We start from the raw sequence: 17,393 nt of genomic DNA on the forward strand, positions 1-17,393 counted from the left end.
GCAAATGGATCCCAGAAGTGTTCTCACCCTTTCCACTCCCTCAGCAGGCTGTTGATGATCCCTTTCAACACTGACTTCTGGATGTCCTGAGGCTGAACACACGCACCAAAACAAATTGAGAAACGACTCAGAAGATTGAATCGACATTCCTGAATGTCAAGAGACCCACAAAGTGGAAACGCTGGGCCGCCATATTTATCGAACCTTTTCTTTACCGGCGAGGCCACAGAACACAGAAGTGTTCACAAGGACAGCTTTGACGTGTTTCATGTTTGAAAATGTTTTTTTTTACTAAATGTTTTTGGGTGTCATTAATAGACATCGCCTGACAACTCGGGTATGTTAAGCTTCATAGAACGTATCTTATATTAAACAGATGCTATAAACTCTGCTACAGACTTGATGTAATTAAGAAAAAAAAGACGTTATCCGTTTGCAAATGTCCTTGTTGGCGGCGGCGGCGGTTCTGAAATGTGCTCTAGAGCTCAACAGTGAGGCTCCAGAAGTGAAATTCCTCTTCATATCCTGAATCGAGGATGACTCACCACGAGCTATGAGATCGTGAGGCGATGGCGTATGTTCCTGTAGAAGCAATATGATATCAACCTTGTTTAAAGAAAAACAAGTTTTATTTGCAATGTCATGGAGAAGTATTTAACTACCCGAAATCCTAAACTGTAACAGCAACATATTATGTACATAATTATGTACACAGTCTAGTACCTTTGCCTTATTTCAGTTTATACTTGCTCCTCGTTCAGTGTTTTACGGTGATGTAGTTTGTTGGCTTGCTCCAGGGTTAAAACTATTAATAAAAGGAGTTTCTGAATCATTAATAGTGGCCTCATAAAAGGCAATAGCTCTAGAAGCAGTTTGATGATGAGCTCCTATGTGTTTGCAGACGGGGGTCTGTTTCTCTGGCGCTTACTGTGCTGAGCAGCGCGTCGTAAACAGCGTTGACAAACTTGGCGTTGACTCCCGAGTCGTCAATGGTGTTAAAGGATCCGTTCGCCTCTCGCTGGGAAAGGACAGAGGAGGGAGGACACAGAAATGAGGAAAGAAGCGAAGGAGAGAGCATGAGGAAAAAGGAGGAAAACAGCAGAGAGAAAAAAAAAAAAAATGCTTTCCCACAGTAAAACGGTCCAGGCGTCTGGTGAAATTTTAACGGCATCTAAAACAGTTTTCTCACAACAGGCATTCTTTTGAGAGCCAGACTGTGTGTGTGTGTGTGTGTGTGTGTGTGTGTGTGTGTTCTACCTTGAAGGCAGCGTTGATTTCTATGAAGGAGTCGAAGGTGGTCAGGTAAAACTCTCGGACCTCCCTCCAGTCACCTGATTGGACGGCACGCTCCATGTCCTCCCTGGTAACACAAACACATACACACAATGCTTAAAAAGACAAACCAGAGACCCGGCTCCAAATGAACGTAGTATTTTGTTTTACTGTGTTTTTAAAAACTCACTGAAACTCCTTGGTGGTCTTGGTACGCAGCGGGATGATGGGGTCGGAGGGGAACGGAGCTTTGACCTCTGGGGGGAGAGTGTCAATGGAGAGCCGCTGCTTCTGACGAACATCGCTGCAGATCGGAGGCAGCTCTCTCCCTGGGTGAGAAAAACAGACAATAAACCACTTATTAATAATCCAAAGCAGCAGGGGTGAAATGTTCATTCCAGCTCTGGAGGAGTAAAACAATTGAGAAGTGCTTAAGTCTTAACAATTAAAGTTATGACCCTGATAGATTCACGCAAAAGCAGTCGTTACCTGTACGAAACCTGATTTTTTTTTATTGATTTCTACTTCTTTAAATAAATAATTCTAAGAAAAAAGCATCTGGTTGCTCAATATGCACCCAAAATCTCTCCGTTACTAAACCCTCACCTTAACCATCTGAGCTATTCTGAACTGAGTCACGGTAGCTCTCACACAGAGAATAAAGGTATGAAATGAAAGCACTTCCTATAATTACATGAACACGATCCACTGTGACATTGACGTCCTGCTCCATTCATAACAAACTCCGCTGCGTGTCAAATCAAGCGCTTCTTAGACTAACAGCCAGCCACCAGGAGGTGATCGAGGTGTTTTCACCTCACTTTTGGGGAGCTGTCATGCCCAGCAGTGTCAGTCTGCGGAGAAACTCTGAATGTCGCGGCTGCAGTCCAGACTACAATAATCATAGACACACTGTAGAACTGTAGAAATGCCCTGAATGCAGGTGAAGAAGAGCTTCATTTTAAGTCTTATTTTGATTTGCACAATAGCATTAATATAGCACAACATGTTGATTCAAATGTTAATTGTTATTTTAATCTGCTGGCTTCAAGTTTAGCTGTACATTTAGTCATCTTGCTAGTGAGGACATGTTTGACAATCACTAGATTTATGGAGGATGAACAAATGAATCAGTAAACCATTAATCAATCAATCTAAGAACCAAAGCAGAGAGCACTTCTGTAGACACATCAAACTGCCGATGCGATAGAGCTTTCAATCAAAGACGGAGGGAAAAGCGTCAAATTAGCTTTGCAAACAGAACGGAGGAATTGTTTTTATTCTATCTGGAAACATTTTGCGTTGTAGAAGTTATATACAGCAGGACAAATAAAGACAGAAGGACAGACGGCGAGAGATATTCAGGCTGAGACAGTGATGTCATTGATGATGTGGCCTCCTCACACTCCTGACCATCTATTCATTCTGTGTATAATTAGCCCCCTTTTGTCTCCGTCGCCACAGTAACAATAGTCACCAGCAGGCCTGTCCAGGTGCATTGTGGGTGCATGGACGGATTGCAGATAAAAGGGACGCAGGTACAGAGGCAGACAGATGGATACATGACAATGAGAGCAGGTGTTACATCACAGGAGCCCTCATGTTTCTTTTTGTGTGAACAGTGGAGGTGTGTTAGAGGGCGGCGCTAGAGAAAAGGTCATGGGTCATTAAAATGAAAAGAGTTCATGCTTTGGGGAGCAGAAATGGAAATTTCATGTGAATCTATCCAGTAAATTCAGAATGTATTTTGTGTACAAGTACAAGTAATGGTTAGTGTTGTCAGAAAGGTTAAATAGTTTTTTGTAATATTTCCTGGCATGTTTTATTATTATTATTATTATTATTATTATTATATCTAGTTTTTGTTTACCTTGTTAATGTTTTCCACATTGTTTTGTTGTTAAACCTTTCAAATGTTTCCATTTCTAAATATGTCTTTGCTTTACTTGTTTAAGCACTTTGTAAGCTCATTTTCTCAAAAGTGTAAATAATGAACATCATTTATAATAATAACTCGCACACAATTATTGTGACGGACGGTTGTCAGCATTAAGGTAGGGCTCTATTCTCTGTGATAAAAGGATTGAGGATGGAATCGTAAGAATTGAGAGTTTTGAAAAGCTTTAACGCAGATTCTAGCTCGCTAGCTTCTTCTACAGTCTCTGGAGAGCTATCCAACCATAATATGTATGTTTCTGAGCAAGCCATCCCACAAAACATCTTAAAAATACATGATATGTATTTAATATATTACGTTTTTAACAATGCTATTACTATATGGCCATGGACATTTCTCCAAAAACAAGTCCCTGGTCATGACTTGTATCTGTCCCTGGGTTCACAGAATGATAAGATTCATCCTCTGGTGACCATGACTGTGATTTCACGGTAATCTACCTTTTACCTTTTGATATACTCCGTCCTGAATCAAAGTGCTACGGGTGGAAACAAATCTAAATCTTCTTTCATAGCAACCTGGCCATGAAATGTATTCATCAAGTCAGCGGATGGAAGCAGATGGAAAAGTGGCGTTGCCATAGTCGGGCCAGGACTCCAAGAGGACACAAAGAGAGACAAATAGAGCTGATGAGAGCAGGAACAAGGAGAACAAAATGCTCTTAACTCCCCTCCTCCAATTTTTGCACCCTTGTCCTCTCTCCTCCTCCTTCACTGCTTCATAATTACCTCTGCTTTGTCAGCTGGTGCGTCACCAAATTCAGTCCTGACAGCAACGAGTACCGGTCGCCATGACACCCTTTTATTTGGAATAGTCACCTTCAAGACCTCTGAGGACGTCCTCCTCCCTCTGCTCTCCTCTGTCTTTCATTAAAGTTTACTTCAACAAAGCCTTTGATGTCTTTTGACAAGGGACGAGAGGACGACCCTTGTTATCTCCCTCAAGTGTTGCCATCAAGTGCTGTCCATTCATTATTTTTCCAGCTGATGCTTAATGAATGAAGCAGTCACACAAACATCACACTGAAGATAACCATATATACGTCCATCCAGTATGATGAAAGGACTTTTTCTTCTAAAATGCAACAAGTTCTTTATAAGAAATTCAGTTAATTAAGGGGCAAGTCACAGTTAAGCTCAAACACTCACTAAAGGAGCGGTCCTTATTTTATTGGAGTTACTTAAATAACAGCAGCAGATAAAACTCAGCCACACCCATTTACTTACACCCTGTATCTGGATACATGACCTGGATGCTAAGTGTAGATGCATGCAAAGCATTTTCTTTCTAACCTTTAGAAATCCTCCAGAACAAACAAAGTATCAGAACTTCTGTGGACCTGAATGCAACTGGATCAGCCAGACCATGCAGCTGGAGGTGGTCGGATCGCTTTGTGATCAGATCTCCGTCATTCTACAAACCTCAAATGTCTAATTATGGTTCTCTGAGCAACGAGGAAGTTGGGGATGTTTAAAGGACAACCAAACCAGGAGCATAGCAGTAGGTGACCTTTAGATGTGCCAGAAAATGTTAAGAAACAAGAGAGAAAATAAGATATATTTATGCAAACCAATCCTGCTATTTCCTTCTCTGTGTGCAGTCACTGTATCCTGCTGAGATCAGTAAGTGTTTTGATATTTTACCCTAACAAGCTGGACTTTGATGCCAGTGTTTCTAGAAAAGGTGTCATTGTTTTTTTGATCTTGAAATTAAACTCAAGACGGATCTCTGCTCCGCTCAGCCTCAGCACACAAAACCAAATTTGACAATATTAAAAGGAATTACAAACCTCCTGTAATACTTTACAGATGAAAGAGCAAATTGCGGTGATTATCCAGCAGGCCGGATGGCTGTAACAGGCCCGAGGAATGCTACACTATCTTATGTGTGTGTGTGTGTGTGTGTGTGTGTGTGTGTGTGTGTGTTGAGTGTTTTTACTTTCATATGGTTTTCATTTGGGGCGGAGGTTTGCATAATTATTCTGGCATCGGTAGCCGTGGTGACAAAGCGGGCTGGTGAGCGCTCCGCTGGGTCTGCGTTCTCACGGCAGTCAGGAATAACCTCGCCTTTCAACGGGAAGCAACATTCTCTTTTATATCAAAACACTGACGACCAATAAACAAAATAGAACCTCATGACATGTCCCCCCCCCCATCTCCTTTCTCTGTTGCAGTGACAGTTTCATGACAGATATTTTTTTTGATTTTCCAAATTTACTGAGCTAATTTTCTGAGAAACATTTCATTTTTCCTTAAACGTACTGAGCAGGGAGATAACCCGAACACCTTTCAGCAGAGACTTTGAAAGTTCTTCTTGAACCATGATGTTGAAATGGCAGAAAATCCCCCCCCCCCCCCCCCCCCAAAAAAAAAAGAAACCTGAATCGCCCCATAAAAACGCCTGTTACTTTCTAATTACAAGTGTGATCCTGTCATTTGACTCTTTAAATGCACCGTCACCAACTGGAGAACATGGACAGCTTTTCTTCTTCTCCTCTTTTTTTCTGAAAACCTTCCATTTTGGAGACACGAGTTGCTGCGCCGATGTCGACGCTAGCAGCTCGACGTAAACAGTTTGAGCCCATACATCAGGCGTACTGTAAATAGAGGAAGTAACACATCATTACCTCCTAGACGAGACAGAGAGAACAGAGACAGTGAACGCACCACACTGACATTCAAACTGCAGTTTGGTGACGTTGAGCTGCTTTCCTGACTAACGTTTGCTCTGAAATTAACTTATATGGAGGCAAATGAGAAAGTACTGACGTAGCTTGTTGCACAACTTGAAGAAAAAGTACATTGGGTATGAGAAATTGCAAATGCAAACTTTCAAATGTCAAAAAACATACTCAAATTAGGCGATAGACTCCTTTCCCCACTGCCAGTAGATGAGGTTGCTTTTCTGTTTCACAAAGGACACACCAGTAAACACTATCACTGTGACAATGTCACAACGGTTACTTCTTTTTCATTTCTGTTACTTTTGTACTCTCCTTTCAAACTCGGTGCAGACTAATTTGGAGCGATGTTTGAGCACCGCTCGGACTGAGACGGGCGGAACTTGTCGCTGAAATGACAAAGAAAGAGCTGGAAAAGGGGCGGAAATTGGTGTGTCCACCGCGGTGTCATGTTTCCATCAGTGCCGACCGGAGCTAGGACCCGTGACTTCTGCGGAGTCATTTGTCCCGGGAATGAATGCCGAATGCAACCTTTCCCGCTGAAGATAAAAGCCAGATGTTAGTTGCTGTTGCTGTTTTTTTGTCCAGTGGGAAAAGGGGCTATACAGTGTTTCCGAGCTTCTTTTTTCTAACACAGATTACCAACGATAAAAGCGGCACTGCCAGTGGTAATCAAAACATTTTAAAACGTCACCTTAAGTTAATCATATTAGTGGTTTCATTTACATTACGGTCATTTAGCAGATGCTTTTATCCAAAGCGACTTACAATTCAGTATCTATCTACACACCGTAGACGCAGCTACGGGAGACATTTTGGGGTCTTAAGTGTCTTGCTCAAGGACACATTGACATGAGACTAGTAGAGCAGGAGATCGAACCGCCGACCCTCTGATCGAAAGGTGGCCCTGCTCTCCACTTAGCCACGGTCACCCGTTTGCAACTAATGGACAGAATAAGCTACTGATGCTTTCATCAGAGCACAGGTGAGATCAACAAGACCAAGAAGAGCTACAGAGAGAAACAAGTCTGTCCATTGGATGCAAATGAAACCAGTAAAAATGATTGTGACTCTTTTTACATTTGCCTTTAGAATGTTAGTTTTTTTTTGTCTTAAATCTGGTTTTGTGAAATATAAAACTATGAACTGAGGCGCACTTGTTTCCTCTCATGTCTTCCCGTGACAGCCAAAGCCACACCAATACACACAATATTGGTTCAGGCAAGTTCCAAATATGAGTGAAGGAGCAGGATAAAACCTCTAGTCTCCTCTCATATTTCCTTGAACAAGCATAACATTTGCCAATGTGATTATTTTGTGTTTGTTTTCACATTAGTCATAGTGTTTCAGGACATTTTCGAGACTTTTGTTTCATTTGAACAGCCAGTGTTGAAAGCTGAACGTAATAAGACATTTTATTGGTTGATTTTAATAAACGAGGTCCTCTTGTGACAAGTACAACAAACTCTAGTAACCAGAAGGGATGAGAAAAGTCAAAATGAGCTGAACTTTATTTTGAAAAACAGAAAATAATGAACTGCTCTGTTTGAAGAAATAGAATAGTTGTGAGCTCACCATGTCTGAGCCACTGGGTGCTGGTCAGGGTGCCCGCCATGCCGCCAGCAAAGCTCCGCCCCCCTGCGTCCCTCCTCTGGCTCAGTGTGGAGATGAAGGTGCCCAAAGACGGAAACGGCTGCTTAGCTCCTCGCCCAAAACCCTGCCGCAGGAAGAGAACATCATCACCACGAGGAGCAGGGAAGAAGAATTCCGGCTGACGAATTGTTTATTATGTGGAAGACATTCTGAGGGACACGAACACTAAACATGTCAAGAAAGCAAAACTTTCAACTGTGTAAAAATGGTTCATAGATATATAAAATATAATTACATACTTTTTTACACACATACGTGTCATGGACAAACCTTATGGCATGGATCCCTAAATGTAGTTTTTCAAATTTCATTGACATAAACTTTGAAGTGCTTTAACGGGTTGTATGTAATGGTTGGAATATAATTTTACAGCTTAATATTGTTACCTTCAATGTCAAAGATGACAATAGTACCGTTATTGTATTACATTCAAAATTAAATCAAATATACAAAACACAATTTAAAAAGTAAATGTGCTGCACTGTACTGCACTGCAATCCATTTTTACTAATCTGCCAAGATATCCACTTATATATATATGTGATAAGCCAAAATATCAATAATACTGACATATGACAATATCATTGATAATTCTAGAAATTAGCAACATTTTGCATTTTATTAATAACAATAAATGAGGCATGGAATGAAAGTATGAACACCAATGTAAATTTGTAAAATTGTTTTGCTCTTTTCTGAAAAAAATAAACAAACACCAAGTAGCTACCATTACTAATATATTCACTAAAGTGACTCTCTGCATTCCTCCGATATTGAGGTTTCTCACCAGAATGGGAACTCCTTAAATCAATCCAGACTTTCAGCTGCATTAACAGACAACGACAATATATAATAATAACTGAACCGATCTATCGAACGTAACATTTACTGAATGTTCGCCTGGGATTAATCACCTTCTGGTCTTTGTAAGCTGCAGAAGAGCCACAAGTGCAAGCAGGGGAGGACGTGAAGAGGGAAGGAGGGATTTACAGGAAGGAGGAGAAAATGGAAATTATACCACAAAAGGAAGAGAGGGAATGAGGTAAGGTGAGGCATAGAAAGGGAGATATGAGAATGAAAGAAATAAAAGAAAAGAAAAAAGGGTGGGGGAATAAATGGGAAGAGAATGAGATGAAGGAAGAGAAAGACGGAAGGAAGGGAGGAGAGCAGGGAGGGGGGATTAAGAGAGGGGAAAGAAAGGAGACTGATGTAGATAAGACAGGAAACAATAAAGATGAGGAATATAAGAAAAAACATGAAGGACTGACGGAGAAGAGAACACGAAGGAGGGGAAGAAAAAACAATGTATAGTATATGGAAAACAGAGCGCATACAGCAGGAAGAGAAAAGGAGGAGGGATGAGAGGTGGAGGATGAGGAGGTGGAAAGATCAACAGATGCACAGCAGCCGCTCCTGACAGCAGCAAAGGCACACACACACACACACACACACACACACACACACACACACACACACACACACACACACACACACACACACACACACACACACACACACACACACACTCCAGCAGTGATGTGTTCATGGGCTGCAGAACAGAAGGAGCAGGAAGACGGTTAATCTGCCGTTCAAAATTAATCAGTTTCCAAAGAAACAAGACCTCAAGGAAGAATCTGAATGAAATCACAGTCATGGCATCAGCACACACACACACACACACACACACACACAAACAAACAAACACGCACACAAACACACACACACACACACACACACACACACACACACACACACACACACACACACACACACACAAACAAACAAACACGCACACAAACACACACACACACACACACACACACACACACACACACACACACAGAGACATAGCACATATTTGGCATCATTTAGAGGCCAAGGCTCTAGATTGAAAGCCTGAGATAGAAGAATGTATGATTTTATACTGAGATGGCCGTGGGATCAAACATGGTGGTTTTAATGGGTATTAAAGGAGACATTTTGGTCTTTAAGTAGGACCAAGCACATACTTTCTATTGTTTCCATGACATTATATTATTTTCTCTCTTGTGCACGGCAACACAGAGAGAGAGAAAACAAAGGGAGGTTTGTCTTCGAAGAAGCAACCTCAGACAGTAACAGTTGTGTTTTCAGAGTTGTGACATAACAATACAAAGAGACGTAAGCCACGCTACACAGACACACATGCATCTCAACAGAAGCTCCATCTGTCTGCAGAGCACTAAGGAGATGCACTAGTGAATGCATGAACACGGGCAGGTTTCATGCAACAGATCTATGGAAATTGTTGAAAAGAACAACATCTGTGAAATCAACACAGAGCTGGGTGGATCTAAAGACAATGAATGAGGAGTTCAGAAAAGGAGCAACATTTACAACTGAGCCACCGGTCCCTTTATTACCACCTAAATGCACAAGATGCTTCTTATTTCTTTCATTTAAATGTGAAATGACTCATCGCACAGGACTCTACGGACGGCAATGTAGGTTGGTCGGTCCACCACCTTCATGCAAACGCCACACCATGAGGTTGACACTTCATGGTTTAAGTGAAAAGCATTGGATGAGCTGCCGTGAGATTAGTTACAGATATCAATGTTACCCTCAGGATGAAGTTCATCCAGCGCCATCGTCAGATCAGATTGTCCAATGCTTTGTTTCACGAGCGAATGTCATTGCGAGCACGTTAGCATGCTGATGTTTAGCATTTTGCTTTAAGTCGCTCTCTAAAGTCGCTTTGCTGAATCCTTGCACCTATGAGGGACGTGTGCAGAGTAACACTCCAGCCACAGAGCAGCCACATCACACTCTTCTCTCTCCTAACTCTTTCATTCATCAACATCACAGCCCCGCCCACACCGGCTGATTGACAAGGCGATCTCTGGGGAAACGTGGAGCACAGACGCCAACGGCGATGACAAACTGAGCAACACACACACAGAGGCTACATCCAAATCAGTCACGGTTTGGTTTTCATTGAGGAAGAATTGGCTGTGGACAAATATTTATTGCAGTTTTTCCTCAAGGAAATAAACACATCTGACAACTATTAACAGTTTTCGCAGCGGTTTCTTTTTTTGGTGTGATTTCACTATCTGTCATCAGAGACAGACAGAACTGCAGCTGATGAACAAGTCTACGTAAACATGACGACCAGGTATTTACTGAGACCAGCAGTCGGTTAAATACGTGTGTTAATAGGGGACCAGATTTTGAGCCGACTCTGGCTCCTCTGCCAGATTTGACTAGATTCGGTTTGGGTCTGCAGATTTTGATTGACCAATCAGCCCTATAGTCAGCAGCACTCGGGCCAGACACGACTCATAGAATTGAACTACGTAGACTTGAGCTGGTTCTGGGGTAATCATTCATCACAAGTCTGGGATGAGTCTGGCAACTGTGTTGTGACAGATTTAGGCCAGCACTGGTCCCTTTGGCTCTCTCTGTGTAAAAGACAGAGAATGAAACCACGAATAGTCACAGAACCAGACTGAGCAAAAATAATCAAGTCGAAATATTGGAAGTCTTGTTTAAGAAAATTGAGTTATTGAGATTCTTTTCAAACCCTGTGGCAACCTCTTGAAACAGCAGCTCTGGTTTAACATCTGTTCAGGTGAAAACTTCAATTCTTCTATTTGTATTGGTCTGCGATACAATGTTGGACCTTTTTTGATCCAACCTTTGAGCCTTGAATCTCCTCAGACCAGCTCACGGGGCCAGAAGACTTCTGAGGAGGAATCAGAGAATCAGTCTGACTGAAGTCCCAGAGAAGCGGCGGGCTGCAGAGGGAGAGCGCACGCAGCCACTTTATTGCATTTCCAGACACAACCAAAGTCGGTCTGAGCAATGACAGACTGTTTATTGGTCAAAAAGCGTCTGATCTGCACATTCCTGCTCCCTGACACTATGGAGATGACATCAACTAGCCAGCCTGTAACCCCGCCAGTCTGCTCCGAAGCGACACCGAGAGCCAAACGTAAAACGCACCGATAAACAGCCCAATACTCGGCTCCCTGCTATGCATTTAAAAAAAGCACTGCTGGAGAGCTGAATATGTCAGGAGTCATTATGTAAGACAGCTGCATCACTTTTTCCACAGGGAGGAAACTACAGTTTTTCTTCAGCTTGCTGTCACTTTATGTCCACTGCATGTTAAAGTTAACGATTCAAAAGATCACCAGCAGAATCAGTTCAACCTGAGATATGTTATCATAGAATGGTTTGGGATTGACTGAGGGACTAACACTTGATTATACATTTGTAATGAAATGCACATAGATGTGACCATGTAGTGCTGTTGAGACCAACTCCCTAATTAAGGAAAATTAGCGAGGTAAAAGTGAAGCATCATTCATTCAGACGTTATGCTGCTGGTATCACACACGGCTAATAATTATTCACCAATCATATTATGGTGCTTTCCCTCAGAAAAATGTATTTGTGATTGAATTGTGCTTCATAATCTCTTTTTATTAATTATGTTTGTTAAAGGATCAATATGTTGCCTTTTGTACCATGCACCATTTCTGCAATTTGTTTAACAATATTTGGATTTATATTCTTAATGTTATTCCTAATTTGAAATAAAGAATAAATAAGAAGTTGCACATTGGATTGAAGTTACTGTTCTTAGTATACTACTACATTTTCAACAAACAGAAAAAAAACATATTTTCTGCCCAACAGAGAGAGCAATTCAGATGAAAATCTTTTTTGTTTTGAATAAATAAGGAGACATGCAGTTTTCTTACAGCAGGAGCGGAGCTGTGGTAAATTGGTGGAAGCCTCTCTCTTTCCCTCTCAACTCCTGACAGCGCAAAATGATCTCCATCCATCCTCTCGGTGTGGAAGAGAGGAAAAAAAATGTTTTTTTTTCCCCTTGGAAAGACTCAGTCCTCTACAGCCTCTGTGTTTCTGCTCCTCACAGGGCCGCACATGTTTTTACCAGAGCCAGTCTGACCCCGAGCTACCCGTCTGTCTGCTCAGTCTGCCCCGTTGTTTCATATAAATCAGGGAGATTCACATCCTTGAACAAACGGAGTGAAGTCTACCTTCGTCGGACAGGTGGGCTCTCTGTTACGCGCACAGCCTGACGCGTAAACGTCTCCAAAAGCTGCACGTAAAGTCTCCGGTGGAAACTGTTACGAGCGTGGCGTTTTGATCGTTTCAAAAGAGTTTGTAAAACACGTTCAGGATGAGCTGCTACCCGCTTCTTCTTCTCCTCCTTCTGTCCCTCTCTGCGTCGTCTGTCGGGGAAGCTGCAACGCTGCGGGCCGGCGCCATGTTTGGAGGAGGAGGAGGCGCCTGGAGAGCAGAGCCTGGAGACGGCAGCGCCACACACACACACACACACACACACACACACACACACACACACACACACACACACACACACACACACACACACACACACACACACACAGAGAGAGAGAGAGAGAGAGAGAGAGAGAGAGAGAGAGAGAGAGAGAGAGAATAACGGGAAATGGGAGCTTTGAATTCACAATAAAAGAGGGAGACTTAAAAAAGAAAGAAATTAAAAATAAAGGGAAAAAAATGTAAACCAAATCTGTTAAAACACAACTGCACTGAAGAAACAAACAAATACAAATAATAATAAGTGCAAGAATACAAATTTCCAAAGGATGGAAGCCCATTCTGCCAAAAAAAAAATAGATGCAATGTTAGGAATTATAACAAATAAAATGTGCAATCAAATGTGGTCAATGAAAAGAAGAAGGACTTTTGACTTCTGTAAAAATTATGAAATGAAAATCTGAATGTAGGCTTCTATCTCTGCCCATGCGGAAAAATATAATAAAAGGATGAGAGGAAGTTAACTATCTTAACTTTACTAGTAAAAACATAATAGTGACATAATGCCATAATAATTGATGACATCAATTCTCCAACTGTAGACATACATATGCAATGTAGAGTAGCCCCCTAGAAGCACAGAAGCACCAGTACAGTAGAAAAGAAAGGTACTGCTGTGGACGATGGCAGCAGCAAAAAACAGACAGACATTCAAAATACATTCAGACCAATTAAATTAACCACATTGCTGTCAGGAAGTAATGAGAATTTCAACAAAAATATCAAAAATGTTTTTGAAGATTACCAACCCTGCCTTTAACCGCACAGCAAGTTATATTATTCCTCCTGTAAATGCGTCAAAAGTTCTCACGAAAAGGCACCGCCACCACAAACCGGGTCGCGTTAAGTTCGGTAATTAGCGGACAGCTAGCGGCTGGTACGACACTAACCTGTCACCCAAAGTAGCCTCACTACGTAAGTTGCATAACTTTAATTAAGCCTTAATATCAGTTAAACAGGTGAGTTATAAATTCACCCTACGTACAGTTGTCATGAACTGAAATTATCAATCGAGAACAAAACCGTTTATTCCTTCATGTCTTCTTCTGCTGTAAAGTTGAGCATTTTAACATGGAGGTCTGTGAGGATTGACTCATGTTTAGAGCCTCAGGTGGCCATTTGATGAATTGCAGATTTTGGCAGTTCCGCGTCGTCTTCATTTGTTAGCCCTGCAGGTTGCCACTTGGTGGTCACAAATGGAGTCCGGCGGCTTCGAAGAGGGCATTAATACGTTTCACTTTCAGTTTACTGTATAAATCTTTCTCATCTTTCCCCAATCCTGTTTCTCTTTGTTTCATTTTGCTGTTACGCCTCCTCCTTGAGTCAGGCTTTTATTTTGACAGTTGTGTGAGGAAGTGCTGTGATTCGTTCTGTCTTGACTGTGGCCCTGCAGACTCTGCGTCACCGCTACAATTTAACTTCTGTCCATAATTAGTGAGCAACAGGATCCGGGCTGCAGGCCAACTCTCACTGAACATTAAGAAACTGAAGGGCTCCTGATGTCGCAGATGTGTGTGTGTGTGTGTGTGTGTGTGTGTGTGTGTGTGTGTGTGTGTGTGTGTGTGTGTGTGTGTGTGTGTGTGTGTGTGCGTGCGTGCGTGTGTGTGTGTGGTTTCTCGGTAAAGTTGAGATCATCTGAACTCTCTCGTCTGGTGTCCTAAAATCAGCTTCAGTGTTTCTGCAGATCCTGGAAAAGCCTTGAGGACAGATTTAGATCTGATATTCTTGTAATGACAGCTTTCCTTTTGTGTTGTTCTGTTTTATTTTAAGGCCAATAGCAAGTTTAATACAAGGATTGAAAACGTTAGAAAGGCCTCAGCAACTTACCGTAATCAACTAGAATGGCTTCTTTTGTACAACGAGGAGCACAATGGAAACATGCAACATCTGTCGTGTCTTTGTCAAAAGTGTCTTTTTGCTTTTGTGACAAGCAGATTGCCGCTGAAAGAAAAAGCTGTTTTGTTTTTTTGTAGCAAAACAAACCCTCATTTATTCTTTTTAGAAAAAATTGTAAGCATCAGCTTTTTCTAAAATTGGTCCGGTCCAGCCGTCAGGTTGAGCTCTGTTTGTTTTTGCAGCTCAGACTGTTCTGCAGCAGTCGGTCCGTGTGGTGTGTTACTGTAACAGCAGATGTGTTTTGCTTCACTTTTTATGGCGTCTGGGCCTCAAACTCTCAGTCCAGCCTCTCTGCGGTCCTGTGCACCTGATGTGGAAACACAAAGCCTGCTGGGACGCTTTGGCACGTCGTTTAATACACAGCACTTCAATTCTGTAGTGAACGCTCTTATCGTGTTGATGTTTTACAGTTCGGTTATTTCGATTATTCCTTTCCCTATATGAAAACAGAGCTGGGATTCAAACCTGCGTGTTCATCGTTTAATCCCGGAGGATCGCGGCACCAGGCACTGTTGCATTATGGGCGTCTTATGTAAGAGCAGATGGGCCGCGGCTGACTCATGGATTTATGGGCTGTGGGCTTCTTCTGCAAACACGTCCAGGATGCCTCACAAGAGCCGGGGAACCAGTGCATGAGTCAGGAGGTGAATAAATAAATAGGTGAATGAATGAACGAGTGAATGAATGACTAAGTGGCCGAGAGGCCGACCGAAGAATTGCTTATTTGATTTTCGGCTTTGACACATGTACAGTGTGTACTTGATGTATTCCAACTGAGAACATTTCAGCAACCTTGCAACAGAGACCGGAAGGTTGTTGATTAACTTATCTTGGCCCTGAGCAAGGCATTAATTCTCCACAAACCCCTCCAGGGGCACAATATTGGGGTTGACCTCTGACCTCCATGAAGGAAAGCAAATTGTAGCTCTGTCCGATTTTAAAAGATAAAAGATCTCCTCCCCAAACAAAACAATCCTCAAACAATTCAACTCTCACCAGAACAGCCTCCACATTTTTTGGGGGGCGTTTTTTTAATACCTTTTTTCTGCAGAGAGGATTACTTTCAGAGATCGTTTATTTTGACGTCAGTTTACAAGTAGGAGCTCTGACTTTGAGTGGCATTACATTGTCCTTTTTCTAGTAGGAAATCAGAAATGTTCAAGGTCCGAATTTGTATGGAGCGCAGCATTACACCAGTGCAGTAAGCTGCTCCTCGGTGATTTATGATTAGTGCTCAATACAGAAATAGAGCTGCAACTAACAATTATTTTCATTGGCAATTAATCATTTATTTTCTCCTTTAAGTTGTTGGTGAAAATCCTTGATCAGTGTTTTTGAAAAGCTCAGGGACGACGTCCTCAAATGTCTTGAATTGTCCACAGCTGAAAAGTGGAGAGTGCAGGTAGATAACGTCCACCGGCTGTCAGAATGCATTTGATGCCGTTTCCTCCTCACGTCTGTGACAGTGAGTGTTCTTAGACTGAACCGAACAGTAGTTGGGACGACTATAGGACCAGTTGGCAAAGAGGAAACTCTGCAGTATTTTTAACCCACACAAGCATCAAAGCTGCTGACCTACACAACTTTTTTAAAGTCTGGGCACTCCTGGAGAAAATTGCCGTAGAGAAAAAAGAAAAGAAAAACAGAACCCTGCCTCCGGGTTTTCCACCCAGATCCTAAAGAAGGTCCTGTCCAAGAAAAGTTAATGTAATCCTTGTAACAGGACGGACACCACCACTGTCTCTTCTCTGGAGAAAAACACATTTATTTGACAAAGTCACAAGTGATAAGGATGAAAACACAATAAAGACAATAGCTATATTTCCATTGTGGTCCTCTGTGGAAAGGGTACAATACATCTTCAGTTTCTGCTGCACAGAAAAAATATTGAATAATAACAGATGTAATTAATTACTTTAAACATTTTGTTTAATTTCTTCTGACGCCAGTAAGAAGTCTAGATGTCAAGATTTAAACTGGCCTAAATTTATGTGAAAAGTGAAAGAAAAGTAATTTAGGTTACATTTAACTTAACAAAGATGTCAAAACCTCTATTGACCTACAAACCACCTGATAAGAGGGAAATGAGCTGAGCGGCCTCCTGCTGTAAACTTCACGTGAGACCTTCAGTCACTTTATTTCAATCCTTTTTTTTACCATAAGAAAGCTCGAGCACAGATGCATGCAGGGAGATCCTCTGTGCGAGAGAGCTTTAATGCAGAAAACACGAACAAGTGAATGAAACACATGCTGTGTGTCACATTTAGAAGGGGGAAAAAATGCTGAATAGAACATGAGCAAATTGAGTAACACATTTACTTTTAAAACATCTGTGTGGTCTGTCCATCCATTGTGATCTCTGTCCGTTTGCACTGATGTGGGAGAGGCATCAGTAGTCAGGAGGAATATTTGGTTTGATTCATAGCAACGCCTCAAACTGTGGGAGAGAGAGAGAGGGAGAGAGAGAGAGAGAGAGAGAGAGAGAGAGAGAGAGAGAGAGAGAGAGAGAGAGCAGAACATCTGGGAGGGAGAAGCAGAATCTTCTTTTCAGACCGCTTGGCA

The 17,393-nt window shown here is 41.9% G+C and overlaps 1 protein-coding gene across 1 annotated transcript in view; it reads right to left on the reverse strand.

Moving 5' to 3' along the window:
* Positions 1-13,125, reverse strand: part of hectd2 (HECT domain containing 2) — a 43,272-nt gene extending 30,147 nt beyond the window's left edge. The window contains exons 1-6 of the mRNA XM_068731868.1: positions 12,314-13,125; positions 7,485-7,626; positions 1,463-1,601; positions 1,258-1,360; positions 929-1,018; positions 28-92 (exon numbers count right to left, since the gene is read on the reverse strand). Of these exons, the coding sequence (XP_068587969.1) occupies positions 28-92; positions 929-1,018; positions 1,258-1,360; positions 1,463-1,601; positions 7,485-7,626; positions 12,314-12,397 (623 nt within the window). The 5' untranslated portion in view covers positions 12,398-13,125. The remainder of the gene's footprint in view (positions 1-27; positions 93-928; positions 1,019-1,257; positions 1,361-1,462; positions 1,602-7,484; positions 7,627-12,313) is intronic.
* Positions 13,126-17,393: the final 4,268 nt, after the last annotated feature.

This window comes from Cebidichthys violaceus, unplaced genomic scaffold (assembly GCF_023349555.1).
Source record: "Cebidichthys violaceus isolate CVI_PGR_0920_01 unplaced genomic scaffold, fCebVio1.0.p SCAF_54, whole genome shotgun sequence".
NCBI lineage: Eukaryota > Metazoa > Chordata > Actinopteri > Perciformes > Stichaeidae > Cebidichthys > Cebidichthys violaceus.